At 36.9% G+C, this 18,546-nt stretch overlaps 1 protein-coding gene across 1 annotated transcript; it reads right to left on the bottom strand.

Annotated features, from left to right (window-relative positions):
- Positions 1-4,068: 4,068 nt before the first annotated feature.
- LOC123878598 lies at positions 4,069-7,403 on the bottom strand. The gene is made up of 2 exons (XM_045925890.1): positions 6,315-7,403; positions 4,069-6,156 (listed from the first exon to the last, which is right to left on the bottom strand). Exons 1-2 carry the CDS (start codon positions 6,456-6,458, stop codon positions 4,264-4,266), a joined length of 2,037 nt encoding a protein of 678 aa, XP_045781846.1. The 5' UTR covers positions 6,459-7,403; the 3' UTR covers positions 4,069-4,263.
- Between the last annotated feature and the right edge of the window lie 11,143 nt (positions 7,404-18,546).

The raw sequence follows: 18,546 nt of genomic DNA, 5'->3' as shown, positions 1-18,546 counted from the left end.
GTAGGTAAATATAATATTATATACTAATGACATCAATAATAAAATGAAAATGAGAAGACAAAAAAAAAACAACTTACTACGTCTAAATTATGTGCATTATTTGAGCATCGGTTGAGCATCAGCTGAATTTTGTCATGTAAGTATGCGTAAAAAGTTAATGCCTCCAGATGTGCCAGAGAAACAAGAAGTTGAAGAGACGGTTGAATCCCTTTTTTTTACATTTTTTATTCGCAAGTGTTACATTAATAATTTTTCATTTCCAAATTGTCTTTTATTCCTAAGATAATTTTCAATAAACTACATTTTGTGTAAACGGGTGGGCTAGGATCTGCCATTCTCCTTTGGTCCACCTTCAGTGCCAGTGGGTACTAATTGCAAGTCTCCAGTCTTGCCTTTTGTGCGGCTCTTAAGCAGTGTCCAATACTTTAAAAAGTAATAAACATATGTATTTTTAACCCCCGACCCAAAAAGAGGGGTGTTATAAGTTTTACGTGTGTATCTGTGTATCTGTGTGTCTGTGTATCTGTGTATCTGTCTGTGGCATCGTAGCGCCTAAACGAATGAACCGATTTTAATTTAGTTTTTTTTGTTTGAAAGGTGGCTTGATCGAGAGTGTTCTTAGCTATAATCCAAAAAATTGGTTCAGCCGTTTAAAAGTTATCAGCTATTTTTCTAGTTTTCTTGTAGAAAAGAAGGTTAGATAACCCTTAGGTTCATAATATTTAAGTGTCAATTGACAAATGTCAAGTTGTCAAGATGGACGTTGCCTAGATATACATAATTATTTATATGAAAATGATTTGTCGGGGGTGTTGAAAATTTTTAATTTACACTTGTCACGGTTATTTTTATCTCTCGTCCCATCTTCCATTACAGTAAACCGTTTCACGTCAAAATCATTAATATCTTTGACAATGGAACTTCGTACTGCTTGAACCATTGCTTGAATTATTTGATTTTGAACTTCAGGTGAACGATATGTTACGTTTTGTGGTATAGTGAGAACCTCATTCTAATTTGGATCTTTCATACATATGTATTCAAATAATTGACGCAAATGTTTGTTAATTTTTTTTATAAAAACAGTCTTTTTCTAAGTGATTATTTTTATGACAAAATGTGCAAGATTTAAACTTTCTATTGTTATTGTTTTTATTATAGGCTTTAAATGCAAAATTTTCAGTATTATTCATGTTTCTTCAGCTAGTATTCTTGAAATTAAATTATTAATAATTTTGACGGAGGTTATAGTTGATTCCCATGCTGTTATGAAACTGTTGTACTGCTCAGGTACTTCCGTGTACAGAATTTTTTAAATGAGCATGTTTTCATTTATTTGTTCACCAAGGCAATTTAGTTGGTATTATTTTTTTTTATTTTTTTATGGAGACACAGTATTAACAATAAACAAAAGGTAACACAAATACAAAGCACACACACCACAACAGTCTCCAACGAAAAGTTATCACAGATATTGGCGTCACTCAGAAAAGCAGGTATTATTTAAATATTTTTATCGAATTATTGGAATGTCCTCTCCAAAACCAACACAAAAAAAACACAAGTTTAATGTGCACGGTTATCCGAGAGTTTTAATCTAAACAAACTAATGCCAACATAAATAATTTAATTAGAGCGTGATTGCTATCACAACATCTAATTATCCAGCTCACAACCCAAATACCGAAAATATGCGATATCGCTCCGAATCTCAGAAGGAGACTGAACTAAAACCTTCAAAACACCCGTATTTATGCAAGTTCAATCTTGTTGGCCTCCTAATAACAGATTGTATGACATCGAATGAGCCAAATATCGATTTTACCAAACTACCTTCATCAGCTAAATTAATAATTTTATATTATTTTTGACAACTTAAATCAACTTTTTAAAAATAACCTTACAGTTCGGCCGTCCTGAATTTAACACGCCCTCGTGTTTCTAAATAATCTTGTCATGTCAGTCGCGGGCTTCCTTGCCCTAAGTCAAATCCAAATCATGGGCTATCCTGCCCTCCGTCAAATCATTAAAATCTACCCCTGAACTGCCGAACTCTCAGTTTAATATCAAGTCAACAATAAATCCAAACGACTAACTTCTCATTCGATGTATACAAAATCTGAACCACTCATTGCAAATTACTTTCCAATTCACAAAAGACTAAATTATTAAAAAAAAAACTAAAAATTTTAATCAAATGTGGGTTGTTTACAAAAAGATACCAAAGCGAAATTAAGGCAACGTGAGACACATCCCACTTCTGAATTATTGGCGTCACTCAGAAAAGCAGGTATTATTTAAATATTTTTATCGAATTATTGGAATGTCCTCTCCAAAACCAACACAAAAAAAAACACAAGTTTAATGTGCACGGTTATCCGAGAGTTTTAATCTAAACAAACTAATGCCAACATAAATAATTTAATTAGAGCGTGATTGCTATCACAACATCTAATTATCCAGTTCACAACCCAAATACCGAAAATATGCGATATCGCTCCGAATCTCAGAAGGAGACTGAACTAAAACCTTCAAAACACCCGTATTTATGCAAGTTCAATCTTGTTGGCCTCCTAGTAACAGATTGTATGACATCGAATGAGCCAAATATCGATTTTACCAAACTACCTTCATCAGCTAAATTAATAATTTTATATTATTTTTGACAACTCAAATCAACTTTTTAAAAATAACCTTACACAGAATTAAAACACAATAGCCGGGTATAAGAAGGTACATAGGAAAAGAACAGAAAATAGGTAAATTACATAAATAATAAAGTAAAAACAAAAACTTACTACTAGCTACTAGTTAGTAACTAGCTTCACTAGTCAGTTTTGGATATAATGTCCCTAATTGCAGATTTATATTTGTGAAGAGAGAGATGAAAAATATCGTTATTTGAAAATTGCTGATTAAACTGGTTGCAACTTCTAATAAATGTGTTGGTAGCATGTTTTGTCTTGCTTGGTGCTATGTAGAACAATTTCGGATGCCTAGAGTTAATCCGTGGACATCTTAAGGAAATTTTAGAGATTAAGTATGGAGAGTCAACGCCGTTGTTCAGGATCTTATATAAAAGGGTTTGATCTCTTTGAATAGGTATTGGTATGCTATGTTTTCAAGCGAGATAATATGGAAGGTCATATCATGTTGTTTGTCATTAGAATATTGGAAGAATTCTTGTAAAGTATTACATTTTTGTCCGTCACTTTTCTTTTCGAAGATAAAGCATAAAATGCATGATAGTACCTAATAATGGCAGGTGTTTGCGGTCAACTGTTCTGGTGATTATTTTTTGGGCTTGGGCGTCTTTCTTTATTTCTTCTTTCTCTATTAAAAGTAGAGACATTTTTCAAATATTTTTATTTACTATAATGAAATATCTAAGCAAGTTTGATTATTGCCGACTCTTCGATGTACGACTTCAGGCAATACACAATTTTTATATTTCACTAGTTTTGGTATCATGTTACCAATAAAAACTTCATCGCGTTCTATTTCCAAAATAGTGATGTCTCGTAAGTTGGAGAAATATATCCAACAAAGTAACATTTGTTCATTTTTGTAACCCGCAGCTGACCCTGGATCTGAAATAAAAAATATTATTACTATTTTTTACCTATGAAAATAAAAACATTTCTTACATATAGTTTGCTTGAATGTAGTATGTAGCTTAAATCTTCTACGGATAATTTTTTTCGCATATTGCAGGATTTTTCTTTTTGGGCAAAATATGTATTTTTTGAAAGTTTGCCCTTCTTCGTGTCTTTTCCAAGCACTTGTATGCCAATTTTGGCAGCAGAGTGAATGAAAGCCCTGTAATGAGTTACAGAAGGTCGCAAGTGGAGGACACAAAGAAAACTCCGGATACTTAAAATTAAAGAACAATGGGTAATTTTGTATGGAACCCGTACCCACCGTGTAGCATTTTAGACTAGGTGTCATTTAGAAGAGGCATAACTGACTGACAGAAAAATGAATGAACGAATGAATGAATGAATGGGAGACCGAAGTTATGATAACTTCTTTTTTGCATTTTTAATTGCCAAGTATTATAACAATAGCATATTTTTCTGTTCTATAAACCAAATGAACAACCAGACATTCTTCCATTCTAAAAAGAGACCATCAGCTTAAAAGCTAAGACGTTCTCTCTTCCTTACCTCCATACCGTTCGTTTTTGCTACGGGCAAAATATTAAATAAAAAACCATCAATCTTAAAAAGCACAGTTTTATTACAGAACAAAGAAGCATCATTTTTATATGGTATTGCTACTTTCAATTATTACATCGTCCCAGGCATTTGCCGGACCAACGAAGTTATCTAGGTGCCTACCCACACCTAAGTACCATATTATGCTAACAGTGTGGGCACAGGCGCCTAGAGTTCTCATACCTGTCATGCAGGAACAATAATATGCTGCGATAGCTTCTCTGCCCTGGATGTTCTCTTTAAGCAAAATATATGTGTAATATATTTTATTCGAGACGTGCCTCGATAATATGCGGCCTCTAATTAATGAGCAGTTTTCTGTCACCAGCCCATGCTCCGCCATACTAGGGCTAGGGCTAGAAGATACCTCTATATTATATAAACCATCTCCACCTCGCAAATGCTCGGCAACGTACGATCTAGCGAGTTTTAAATGGTATGTTCCCAAACTGAATAAAATGACGTCTTCTTCTGTCAATTGTGGAAATGGTATTAATGTAGCCGTCATTGTAGTGAACACCGCCCGTTGTCGATTTATATTTTCTGTGACTACATAATTGCCCAGTATATTGTGTTCGTTTATTCTTTGAGCTATTATTCCGATAAAGGCTTGGGCATGCTCATTGTCCGTCAGAGGTTGCCTAAATGCATTTATAAGTGCTCCTGCAATGCGAAAGTCTGTAAACACGTGAGGGAGTGTTTTATTAATAAGTGTATGCCTGAATATCTTGTAGTCTCTTTTGAACCATCCATTTATGACTTCAATGACCCATCGCACTATTGTGATTTGTCGAGATTTATTTGCTTGTATGTCTGTGAGCTGTGTGGCATGTCTGTCTTTGCTCGGCGGCATATGGGCAACATAACCTGCACTTTCTATTTCTGGTATAGAGTCTCTGAACCCTCGATCTAAGATAAAAACGTCATCTGTTTGTAATACTATATGCACTGGGGACGTGGTATCATTCATAATATCACTCATGATTTGGGCATCCGTTTTGGTTGCAGCGTATGGTCCACATATATCTATAATATAGCCGTCTGGGCATGTAATTAAAAAGGGTTTTAACAGGTTTTTGTACTTGTGTAAGCTGTAGGTTTTTTTTTGAAACAAAAAGTTTTTACTTTTCTGGACGTATATATATGAACCATCACATAGAACTATCGCCACTGGATTTAAAGGGTTGGAGTATAAATATGATGGCACTGCAAGGCTGTGAGCTATGATATCATTACGGCTTATATGATTAAAACCTAAATGGCGAACAACAAAGTCCTGCGTCAAGCAGTTTCGTGCAGTTTTAAGTAAAACGCCAATCGTTTTTCGAGATACACCTATTTGTGAGGCTATACGAGTATTTGGTTCACCAGACCTAAGTTTTAATAAATAGACACCCAGTGCAGTTTTTGGTCTTTTACATTGAGCTAAAAGAGACGGTGTTTCACTTAAAATGGTTGAGAATTGTTGGTGTGTTAAGCCAGTTAGGTAAAATAGATCCTCAGGTGAAATGTTGTTTACATTGTCAAAATCTATATTTGTCTTATGTTTATATGCAGCTCGTAACGTGTCGATCATGTCTTTTAGCTGATCTGGCGTGAATATCGTCTCCCCATTTTCATACAGGGAGCTCCAATCATTTGAGTTGATGTGATGTGCACAAATGCGTGCATTTTCAGGAACGTATACGCTATAATCAACTAACAAAAGTACTTTTATAAAGCTGGACACTCTATGAAGTTCTTGGTTGATGCACCCGCGGAATAAGCAGTGACGCGCCGTATTTGCAACCCGCCTATAAGTTGGAACCGACGTTGGTTGCATGGTTGGTTGCTCTGGATTTCCGAGTTCTTGGTTTTGTTCTTGTTCGAACCTGGCTTGCTGTCTTCTTCCAGCTACCCAACAACGATGACACATATATTGGACTTGATTGAGGGCCATCTAAAAGAAAAAAACCTCAAGTTATCTTCATGTTATTTTTTATTTGAGGGCATACTTTGACGTTACGTATTAGGTATGAGTAAACACAAAGACACTGCAAGAGCAAATACTACTAAGTCATATGTATGATAAATGAAAACAGTTAAGTTTTTACTAACCTCATTTATGTTAATCCGTTCCATCACGTACTCTGTGAAGCCTGGATTGTCTTCCAAATAGTCTCGCGTCAGATGATGCCGGTTTCGGTCACGTAGTACTGATCTTGTACACGTAATACACACTACACGGCGTTCACCTTCCATTTCGTCAAATCCAGTCGTTAAGCAATACACTAAAGTCCGTTGTGAAGGCTGAGGTTGTAGGTAAAACAATGATAAAAAAACTAAGATGACAAAAATGCGCGCGCTCAAAGATAGTTCCAAACAGGTACTACCCGTACAGATAAAGAATGGGATTAGAAATGGCGGCAAAGTAGGCCGGTTTTGTCAGCATAAACGGGATGTATAGCGACAATCCGCTAAGTGCGAGTGAGAGGTTAGAAAGCGACGCCATTTTCAATACCATTCTTTATGTGTACGGGTAGTACTAACTAGTAACTTGGCGAGAACAAAAGATCGAGGCGGCGCGGCGGAGGTACTGACGCCACACTATCTATCTCACTTGCACTTATGCACATTTATATCGCGAACATGTTGAATGCGCTTGAGGGAAATTCGATGATTTTCGGCATTTTTAACGCCGAATATCTTTTTTCCCCCATGAGCTACAAAGTTGGTGTCATACAACAAGTTTAAATATTTTCAAAGACCTTTCTAATGGTACCGGTTTCAATTTGCTACAAGGGTGGGTACGTTTTGTTCCATGTTCTTTATTCTCTAAAATTACAAAATTAAATCTGACTAACTAACGAGTGGATTTTTCCGAAGTTAGGAATATATTGTCTCATGGGAACGCTCGTATATTATATCGCGTTCACGGGCAGGTAACATTACCCGAAAGCTTACGCAGCGCTAACGCGGACGAAGCACGTAGGGCTGGCGCTACAGGGCTGTGCTATAACTAATGAATAAATATTATTTTATACACTTAAACACAACATTTTTTCAAAATTTGTATCATAATAGAATTATTAAATAATCAATTGCATACCTGCAACATATACTCTACGTTGATAAGAACCACCCTTGTGTAAAAACCTTTTTCCGAAAATGAATTTGCTCAAAAAAAAATTCCACCACATTTGTTGTATCATTCGATAGCCGATGGCATTTCGCCATGACTTTTGATATTTTGTACATAAGGTGATGAGAAGTAAAACTGATTTATGTACTTATGAGCTATTTTATTATAATATTATAAACTAGCTGATGCTTGAGACTTCGTTTGCGTGGATGTAGGTTTTTTTAAATTCCCGTGGGAACTTTGATTTTCCGGGATAAAAAGTAGCCTATGTGCTAATCCAGAGTATAATCTATCTCCATTCTAAATTTCAGCCCAATCCGTCCAGTAGTTTTTGCGTGAAGGAGTAACAAACATACACACACACACACACATACAAACTTTCGCCTTTATAATATTGGTGTGATTATAAATAATCTAGATACAAGGTCCGTGGTACAGGTAGGGTTGCCAGATGTGTTGAAAAAAAAAACCGGACCAGTTTTTAATTTTAATATTATTAACATAAAATTAACTTACCTAAAAAGGTAACTTTCTATCTTAACTAAATTTACATTGAATAAGAAAAAAAAACGATCAAAAGAGAAGAGAAAATCATTATTTCCAATAACAGTAGGTAAATCTACTTAAACTTTTTTAATATATTTTGTATTAGATGCCACTGCTTTCAATAAAGATGTATTGTCTGAGATGGCATCTTTGAATTCAGTGCAACTAGCAGATATATTAAAGAAAACGCACAATTCACTCTTCACAGTATTAACGGCGAGACGATTTCTTTCGTCTGTCCATACATTTCCCATGACGCTAAAGATTCGTTCCACAAAAGCATTAGATATGGGAATACTACACACATACTGCACTATTTTCAATAAATTAGGCGCTGCTTCGTTGGTAAAAAACTTGCACCACATATTAATAGAGTTTCCTTCAAGTGAAGAGAAAACACTTTGAAGTGCAGCCAGTTCTTCATAAATGTTTTCAGGGGGATTTTGCTGCTTCCATGGAGACAATGACCATAACTCAATCAATTGATCCAGCGTAGGAAATCTTCCGCATTCGAGATCTAAACAACTAAATGCCTTATAATTGTTATTTTCAAAAGAATACCACTGTTCTATATATGCTAGTGCTCTTTGGTAAACTATTAGAGCGTTTTTAGTAAATTCTCTTGATTGATTTTCTGAAAGATAGCCTTGTCTTAATGCCATATGAACTTTCATTCCGAAATGTTTGTCACTCATTTTCTTTGCAATACTGTCCCGGAATTTCACCATTATATTGTGCAAATGAAATGCTGCTGTGGTACGTTTTTCTAACAAAAGTAAAATTTCTTGAAAAGAAGCCATAAAATTATGAGTGAAATATAAATATAATTCATTGTAAGTAGGAGTGGTTTCACTTGCAATTTCGTCTACTTGATCAGACAAGATAGCCCAAAGAGCCCTAGGACAATTATCAGAACCTTGTTCTAAGAAGTACCTTTTCAATGGTCCCCACGACAAAAGCATCCTATCAAGAGCTTTAAACAAACTAAGCCATCTTGTAGGAACATGACGTATAACTTCTCTGTATTCGCTCTCAAAGAAATCAAAGCACGCCTTCAACTCTTCTCGTTTCTTCGCGGAACAAGAAAACTCTGCAAATACTTTCATCACTATATTTTCGACATCAACAGGCATTACTTTCAAAGCGTTTTTTGCGCAGTTGTGAAATATGTGGTCATTACAGTGAGCAGCTATAATTTCATTATTTTCTTCAGATTTTAGCTTTTGAAAAACGGAATTATTAACTCCAAAATTTACAGAGGCATTATCTGCTCCATATGCTGTTACTCTACTCCACGACAGTTGTGAATTATTCATGACTTGACATAATTGTTCCTTAATAGATCTTGAATCTTCGAATGAGTCTTCATAAAAGTCCAAAATTTTATGACAAATACCGTTTCTTGGTGAGAAATATTGAATCGCAACTGGAAAGAACTTTCTGTTTCCTTTATTAGAAGCATCGGTAGCAATGGAAAACGGAACTTCATTCTTTAAATCCTCCTGCACAAGTTCCATCGAATATGGATATAAAACTTGGTTTGCGATAGCAGTACATTTAGTGCGTCCTCCTGTCATTTGCTTTACGATATCTGAATCTATAATTATTTTTTTTAAAACTTTAAATGAGCAATCTTGAGCAAGATACGAAATATGGTGCTTGATACCATGATAAACTTCAGTCAATTCGGCAATACTAACTTTTTCACTTTGTGCGCTGCCTTTTCGTGTAAAGAAAGAACTCATTCGCTGAGACATGGCTGCAGCACTTTCTGAATCTTTGTGCTTCTTTGACGCAGCGTGATGCGTTAATGCTTTCAAGCCATCATAAGCCACCGTGAACTTATTTTTACACAATTTGCAGTAGCCTTTTGTGTTGTCTTCGTCACATTTATTTAACCACGAAAATCGAGATTCCCAGTCAACATTATAGTGGCAAACCCTTCTTACTTTTTTAGGTGGAGTTTCTTTACTTGTTGATGCTTCCTCGTCTTCCATTTTGATTGACAAAGCCACACACAAACAAGATAACGATGAAACACAGCACAGGAAACAAAATATAATAACAATAATAACACGCTGCAAGCGTCGCTAAAAATACTTTAGGGCGCGACTACTCTCACTTGTAACTATTAAGCGACTGAAGTGAAACAAGTGCGTGGGAGCGGGTCGGGGGTGGCGGGCGGCGCGTCGAACGAAGCGTTCGAGAGTGGTTTAAGCGCCAGGTGAATGAACTACTCGTAATTTTTACTAAAACCGGACAATCTTTTGTCCGGTTTACCAAGATTTTCTTGACTGGACAAGCATAAAGAAAAACGGACTGTCCGGTCGAAAACCGGACATCTGGCAACCCTAGGTACAGGTCGAGTTCCACACAAGAGAAAAAGGAAGTTGAGACGGGCCAGTGTTGCCATAGACAAAACAGGGAGGCCATAAATAAAAACTAATTGACTATTATTGTTACATTTTTTTAACAACTTTTGCAGCACATATGAGGGCCCACACTGTGTGTAGCAGCCATGCAGCGTATGATAACTAATCACACTAATATTATAAAGGAGAAAGTTTGTATGTGTGTGTGTGTGTGTGTGTGTGTGTGTGTATGTTTGTTACTCTTTCACGCAAAAATTACTTGACGGATTGGGCTGAAATTTAAAATGGAGATAGATTATACCCTGGATTAGCACATAGGCTACTTTTTATCCCGGAAAATCAAAGAGTTCCCACGGGAATTTTAAAAACCTACATCCACGCGAACGAAGTCGCGGGCATCAGCTAGTAGAGACATAATAATATGTTGCTTTTTTATGTCCCTATGTAGAAAGTTTGTATTGTATTCAATTTCAGATTCTAGCAAATACAAAATTGCCCGTATATGGCAGAATAATACTGAAAACTAAGTTACAAAAACTTACCACAGTGGCCACTTTTGTATTTGCTAGAATCTGAAATTGAATACAATACAAACTTTCTACATAGGGACATAAAAAAGCAACATATTATTATGTCTCTACTAGCTGATGCCCGCGACTTCGTTCGCGTGAATGTAGGTTTTTTAAAATTCCCGTGGCAAATTTGAAATTTCACTACAGTCGGATTGAAGACATTGGTACTAAATCACCTCAGCTTCAAAAATATGACAGAGAGGCAGAAACAGCAGAAAGCGTCCATTACACAGTACAATGAATAACAATTCCCGCGGGAATTAAAAAACCTTAATCCACGCGAACACGAAGTCTCGGGCATCAGCTAGTAGGTGTCTAATATGGTATACGGTAAAGTCATTGTCAAATAACAAAAACCGATTAACATAGTTCCTAAATAGCGCTTGTAAATAAATAAAAAAATATGTAAATAATTTCAAAATGTTTATTAAATAAAATGAATAAAAAATAAAATAAAAAAAAATACAAATTAAAATTTAAAAATAATATTTGAGTGACTTTGTTGCCACTTAACTTATTCCTTCGGTCAGTAGATTGTATTATTGCATACCGAAAGGTAGAATTTGGAGCACCTAACAATAATAGTTTTAAGATCTGTAAACTAACCCAAATTCGCAATAAAGATTATTGAATTGAATTGAGTAAGGACCTGGCCCGCTTTGCTGAAAGTGCGCTCGGAAGGAACAGAAGTGGCAACAATGCACAGCCTCTTTAAAAATAATTTGTAAAGCCTAGGATAGGCATCTTTTTTTGCAAGCCACCACTTAGCAGGATCTTGGGACCTTGGTAGAAGGGGTTCCTCGAGGTATTTGTCTACTTCGATGATACCCCCTGCCGTCGGATTAGTGTTTTTTATTATCTTATCCACTTTCTCGTCAAATTCGTCCCATATGCCTTTTTTGCGCTTAGGTGGCGGTGACGAAGGTTGTGGTTCTATTAAACATGAACTTTGTATTTGTAGTCGCCCGGCCACGGCTTTAAATTAGTACATGCTCTCTCATAAGCGTATTCACTATCGAAACTGTTGTTAAAGAATGCAACCCTATGTCTGTATTTTATTATCTGTATGAAATGTCAAACGTCAATGTCTATTATAGCATCTATGTTTCCGCCCCTTTTGGTTAAAAATTACGTGTCCAATTAATTTGTCTCCGAAACAATCTTTGTACAAAATTAGTCAAATTAGTCTCAATAATATAGTTCAGTTTGTGAAGTTAATGTGTTTTATTACTACAACCACGACCACGTTAAAATCTTTCAAAAACCATATTTTTTAAATCGGGGATCTAATATCGTGCTCTCAACAAAAATGTTATTATCCTCGATACCTTGAAACCTAGAGTTCATTTCACTTAATAGCACTTGAGTCATTCTTACAACACAGTCTGGATGTGGCAAAGATAAATAATTTTGGCATTTCTTTTTCAGGGCGTTTGATATAAGTATAACCTAAAATTAATAAAAAACCTGTTACGAAAATAGTAAGTTAAATTTAAAAATATAAAATTAAATGAGATTACGCTTTACCTCTGATATTGTAACAGTTTTTTCAGCATCTCCTCAGTTACGTCTTTAAAATAAGTTAATATTTCTATCGCCGAATCCAAAATGTCAATATCTTCGAGAGTCATATTTATTGTATCGGGGTAATCTATTGCTATTGTGTACATAACACTATTTTTTATTTTAAATATTTTAAAGCTCCCTATCCCGAGCTTTCCGCATCCAGTCCGGTCCTACTTTGTGTGCAAAAACATCTCGCCATCTTTTTCTTTGTCGTCCTCTTTTCCTTTTTCTGTTTCTTAGAATCCACTCAGTCACCTTTTTTGTCCATCTCATCTTATCCAACCTACAAACATGTCCAGCCCATTTCCATTTTAATTTTATAATAATTTTTCTTATATCTGTCAGTTTGGTCATATTCCGAATCGTTTTGTTACTTACTCTATCTTTCATCCTTAGTCCCAACATACTTCTCTCCATCTTCCTTTGACAGATTGCTAGTTTCTCTTCCTCCTCCTTTCTTAGAGCCCACGTTTGACATCCATATGTCAAACATGGCAATATCGCGACCTCAAAGAGTTTCTTTTTTATATAAACGACCCAGATAAGGAAAGGAAGGAGATAAGGAAGTGGTTGGGGGCCAAGCTTTCTTGCTCGTCTGGATCTAGCGAGAGGTCTGTTATTGGTCTTGAGTTTATGAGATGTTCTGCTTCCAACAGCAGCGTATGTAGTATTTCTTCTTTTGGGTGTCGAGTATTCCGAGTGGCAGTCAATGCAGTCTTTACCGATCGTACTAGTCTTTCCCATGCTCCGCCCATGTGGGGGGCTCCAGGAGGTATGAATTTCCATTGGATTCCTTTTTCTTCTGTTTTTTCTATCATTTTGTTGAATTCGGATCTAAGTTCTTTATCGGCTCCAATGAAGTTGGTTCCGTTATCACTGTATGTGACCCTTGGCGTCCCTCGGCGTGCTATCATGCGTCTCAGAGTGAGTATCATGTTGTCGGTTGATAATGATGTTGCGATTTCCAGGTGCACGGCGCGCTTCGTTAGGCATGTGTATAGTGCCACCCATCGTTTATCGGTCTTTCTTCCGATGGTAATGGTTATTGGACCGAAGTAGTCTACAGCTGCACACGTGAACGGATGCTGTTTCTGTTTCAGTCTTTCTATTGGTAAGTCTCCAATTGGTGCTGCAGCAGGGATAGCTTTGTGAGTTTTGCACCATTGGCATTCTCTTGCTATTAGTTTCACGGTGTTTCGCAGAGATGTCACATAGAACTTTTGGCGTATCTCATTCATCACGGTGTAGTGGTTACCATGGTTGTACTGCTGGTGGTAGTGTTTCACTATTAGTCGAGCGATTGGGTGCTTCCCGTCGAGTACAATAGGTTTCTTGTAAGAGATCGCTATGTCTTCAGCGGCAGAAAGACGAGTTTGCAGATGCAATATGTCGTTTTCTATGACGGTAGTGAGTCTTCCAAGGCGTGATGTTTTATGTAGGCGTTTATTTTCTCGCAGAGCTTTGAGTTCAGTCTTGAAACTTTCGTCTTGGATTGCTCGGATTATCAGGTTCTCGGCCTTTTCGATGTAATCATGTGTTAGTTTTATTCTATGCGGGGTTGCCGGTTTGTTTTGAGTTTGATTGGTTGGCGGATTTTGTTGCCTTGTTTTATTTTTATAGGGTTTCCAGCTTTTGTCTTTCGTGATGTGCTTCGTAGCGGCGGTGCTCTCGGTTTTCTTGGTAAGTGCTTTAAAACAGTCGACGCTTTGTAAGAAGCGGGCTGTGGCTCGTAGGTATCGTGTCCATGATGAAAACCTTTTTACTTCGGAGAGCAGGCTGAGCGTAGGCTCTCTCTTTCTGTCTGCTCTAAACTCTTGCCATCTGAATCTGACCAGCGTATTCATTTTGTCGATTATTTTGTCAGCTATTTCAGTGGCATATACTATAGGCATATAAGCATTATATAAAATACATAGGTACCTCTTTTTGGTCAGTAACATTATTTTTGCTTGCAATCTCTATCTCTAACTAAAAATAAAAATAGAAAGTTAGAAAAAATACTTTAAGTTGTAATAAATAAATACTTATATTTGAAATAGCTGATGCCCGCAGCTTCGGCCGCGTGGCCGAAATCAAAAGTTCCCACGGGATTTCAGACCCTAAATGGTCTGAAATCCCGTGGGAACTTTTGATTTCCCAGGACAAAAGTAGCCTATCCGTAATAGCGAAAACAGGAATTTGTCCTATTAATGAAAATGTTAGTTCACCGCAAGCGCTAAGGCCTTCCACTCTAACAGACAGCTCAACCTGAAAACCCAATAATTGCAGTAACTTCATCCTTTAGGTGTGCAAGTAGGTACTCCGTCGATACAAGAAACACCACTGTTTACGTTGTACGTTTTATTATGCACACACAGTTATTACATGTTATAAAAATATCGGATTGCGAGGAGGTTATACAAACAAAACATTGAACTGCTAGCTTGCGCGTTTTACGCCGTCTGACGGACTGGCTATGCATTTTGATTAGAACATTTTTCTAATGTGCGCCGGCGCAGACACGAGCGCATCGCATGATTCACTACAATAAAATCGTATGCGATGCGGTCGTTTGTGTGTTGACAATTTAATATATTATAAAATTTAGAATTTAAGTTATTTAGGTTAAGTATTATGTATTTATAATATAATTTACAAAAATATTAGGAAATTAAAATTAAATTAAAAATAGTTTCACTACAATCCAATCAAAATACTGAAATAGGTGCAATTCTCCAAACACCTAAATCATAGTGGCATAGCCTTCGAAGCTTATTCGCTGCGCAAGTGCTTTCACCATGTATTCGTTGGAATACGTAACAGGTGCGACAACAATAAAAACTAAAGCATAATTTATTTATTTATTGAAATGCGCCTTGCGGCTTTTCCGAGCCTTGAATTCACGCAAGATAGTATTAACGTCTAACGTTTTTAACATATCGGACTCTATGTACAATATCGATAAATTATCGAGCCTTTCTTGTATCATCTGTTGTGTTTGTCACTTTTTCTAAATTAAAGATTAGTTATTTTATGTAAAAAGATTTATTTTATATTCAATGTATGACATGTTACTTTAGTACAAATTACCAACAGAGCCAAGTGGGAAAACCCACAGACAATGACATTACCACAGATTAAACACTATAACATCTCACTCTTTGTGCTTTTTTCATTCAATCTTTGTACTTTTTTCATTTTTTATTATTTTTATTTTGAAAAAAGACCGTTCTGCTGAGCAATTTGTAATCATAAAGCGAATACGCAGGGCTGTTTCCACATTAGGGAAAGCTGATTCAATCATATCACCATGTATTATTTTATACAATTGTGCGTGAGTTTGATGTAAACTTGTGCGAGCCGAATCAGTGGGTCTGGAACTTAAGTATTTTTAACCGACTTCAAAAAAGGAGGAGGTTCTCAATTCGTCGGAATCTTTTTTTTTTAATGTATGTTCACCGATTACTCAAAGACGCCTGGAAGGATTTGGAATTTTTTTTGTTTGAAAGGGTATACTTTGCAGATGGTCCCATATAAATTTTGTGAAGATCTGATGAATATCTTCGGAGATGGAGAACAGAACTCCTCAACGGATAAGAGCAAATTGCTCGAGATCAGTGAAATAGCTTAGTAAACAGTAGGGTTTTAACTGGGCATAGCATATTATAGTACAGTGGGGCCAATAAAAATTGTAAAATGTTTATATGAAGTCGGTTAAAAATTACCTTTCGTTAGGAATGAGATTTCGTTGCATTTCTGCTAATGCTCGTTCATCGTGGGGTTTACTTAACAGTTTAGAGGGTTCTAAATCAGATAGAGCTATTCCTTCTAAGGTCTTGACTCTGCTGAGAGCTACGTATACTTGTCCCTTCGCATTCTTTCTGCCTAAATCTATCGCAGCTCTATCGAGTGTCGTACCCTGTTACTGCCCAGCATAAAACAAGAGGAAGCATTTCGACGCTCAACGTCACCATAGCCTCTAGTTGATTGGAATGTGTGGTCAGGTTCTTTGAAATGAAAACACATAATAGGGTTCCACGAGAAAACTAACCTAACCTAACCTAACCTAACCTAACTTAACTTAACCTAAAAATATCCGAATATAAAAGGAAATGCCCGGGTACATACGCGGGACGCGCACATGCTGTCAAAATTTTATTTTAAAAAATATAGATCGAGAACCCCTATTTATTTTTATTAGAATCTGTAGATCTTAACTAGTTGTACATACATTTTAAATTTCAAAATTTTCGGCTTAATAGTTTTTTAGATATTAAATTTTTAAAAATTCGGGGTTCTCACGACACTCCCAAAAAACGGTGCAATAACTCTGCAATACACCGTTAAAATTAGTTTTTAGCAAGATTAAGCCATACAAAATTGTACCAAAAATTTAGCGACACTGCAAGTATTTTAAAATTGTAATTATCTAAAAAATAGGCGGTTTTTCAACCCCTAAAAATCGGGGGTTGATTTTTAAACTAGTTAAATAACATAGCCCAAATTCGGGCTGTTTTGACCAAACAGCGACGAAGTTAGAGTTTCGGTTCAAAGTGGCGGCCATATTGGCGGCCATCTTGAAAAATTTTTAACTTCGATAACTTTGTTTAGGAAAGTAGTGCAGGGTCGTGGTTTTTTGTGTGCATATTGTCGTGGCGGGACCTACCGCGTGCATAGGCCTTAGATGACGGTTAGTGTCGTCCCCACAGCATCAAAATTGAGACCGGGAGCACATGTGCCTCGAAAAGACGAGTAAAACGAGCCGTCGCACAGTTTTCTGCGCCCAGTAGTTCCCGAGTTATAAATTTTATAAAATCGGTCTAGACATAGGCTGAAACTTAGACCGCCATCTTGAAAATATTCAAGTGGCGATATCTCGGGAACTACTGATCGCAGCGAGCTGCGGTTTTCAACACTGACCAGCTCGTGGCGAGGCCCACATTTCGGACCTGGTGGGGCGACTCTACCTTGAGTCGAGGTAGAGTCGCGGTCATATTTTTAAATTTAGCTAGTTCTTAGTACTTTTATTAAATTGTTTTGACTTTTGGGCCTTTTACACCCAAAAATACGCTTGACAACACATTTTAACTTTAGGATTAGGCTAATTAATAGTATATTTCATTGACATCGGAGGCTTTTTACACCTTCCAGAATATAGATTAACCTTTTATTGACTTGGGAGGCCTTATACACCTCCCAAATAGTTAGGTTAAGATTTTTGATTATACATTGTTAATTGTTGTAAAGTTGACCCTGTTTTCTGTTGACTATTGGGAGGCTTGTCACAACTCCCATTTATTATCGTGATTACCATCTTGCAACAGACTGTCCTCAGTAGGTTAGGCTAAACAAACAATTGACAACCAATTATTAATTTTATACATTTATATACATTGACTGGGGTACCTTTACACTACCCCGTTGACGTTGCACTAGTGGATATTATACCAGTTGTAAAGATGTTGGGAATACGCACCCCGACTAAGAACGCGTCAATGACAAAATCACCCGAAAGAAACCCGCCGAAGCCACTGGAGGAGGCTGGATCTTCTTCGCAATCCAGTATAAGGAAAAGCGTAGGCGAATGGGAAGCGAGACTGGAAGACCAACACAAGTCCATCTCTTCGCTCAAGAAAACAGATAATGAGCCGAAACAGAAAACCAGCCCACTCGCCCAAAAAAGGCCAATTGCTTTCAAGATTGACAACCCTCCGGCCCCCAAAAACATCGTACGGAACCCAAGAGTGGTCGAGGCTAGAACATGCCTCGTGAAAGTTAAGAACGCCATGGCTCTTTCTAAAAACATAAAAAGAGAAATCAAAGAAGACGTTATAAGCCAAGTGGACAGACTTTACCGTCTGGTCAAAGAGGCAGAAGCGGACCACGAGACAACTCCACCCATTAGTACGGCTAAACCAACTATAGAGGCAAATGACCCAGTGACTCCTCCTTCATCGTTCTCCCGCTCTGAGCGGGAGAGGGAGGTGGGGAGAGTCATTGAGTCTGAAACTGCAGCCCTTAAGAAGATGTTGGAAGAGCATGGCAAGAAACTTGCCGAAAATACTGAAAAAATGGACAGGCTGAAAGAGGCACTGTGGACTAGCCAAGAAAATATGGAGAAGATCTCATATGCTAGTGCAGTGGCAAGACAGTCTATGGTCAGCGCTCCCAGA

Source organism: Maniola jurtina, chromosome 26, assembly GCF_905333055.1.
Source record: "Maniola jurtina chromosome 26, ilManJurt1.1, whole genome shotgun sequence".
Classification (NCBI taxonomy): domain Eukaryota; kingdom Metazoa; phylum Arthropoda; class Insecta; order Lepidoptera; family Nymphalidae; genus Maniola; species Maniola jurtina.
This window is presented reverse-complemented; position numbering and strand designations above follow the sequence as displayed.

Bases quoted from the DNA above. Each gene is read 5' to 3' on its own strand.
- LOC123878598 (XM_045925890.1), bottom strand. From the start codon at position 6,458: ATGGAAGGTGAACGCCGTGTAGTGTGTATTACGTGTACAAGATCAGTA. The intron at 6,157-6,314 runs GTTAGTAAAAAC...TTTTTCTTTTAG, and splicing joins AACGGATTAACATAAATGAG to ATGGCCCTCAATCAAGTCCA.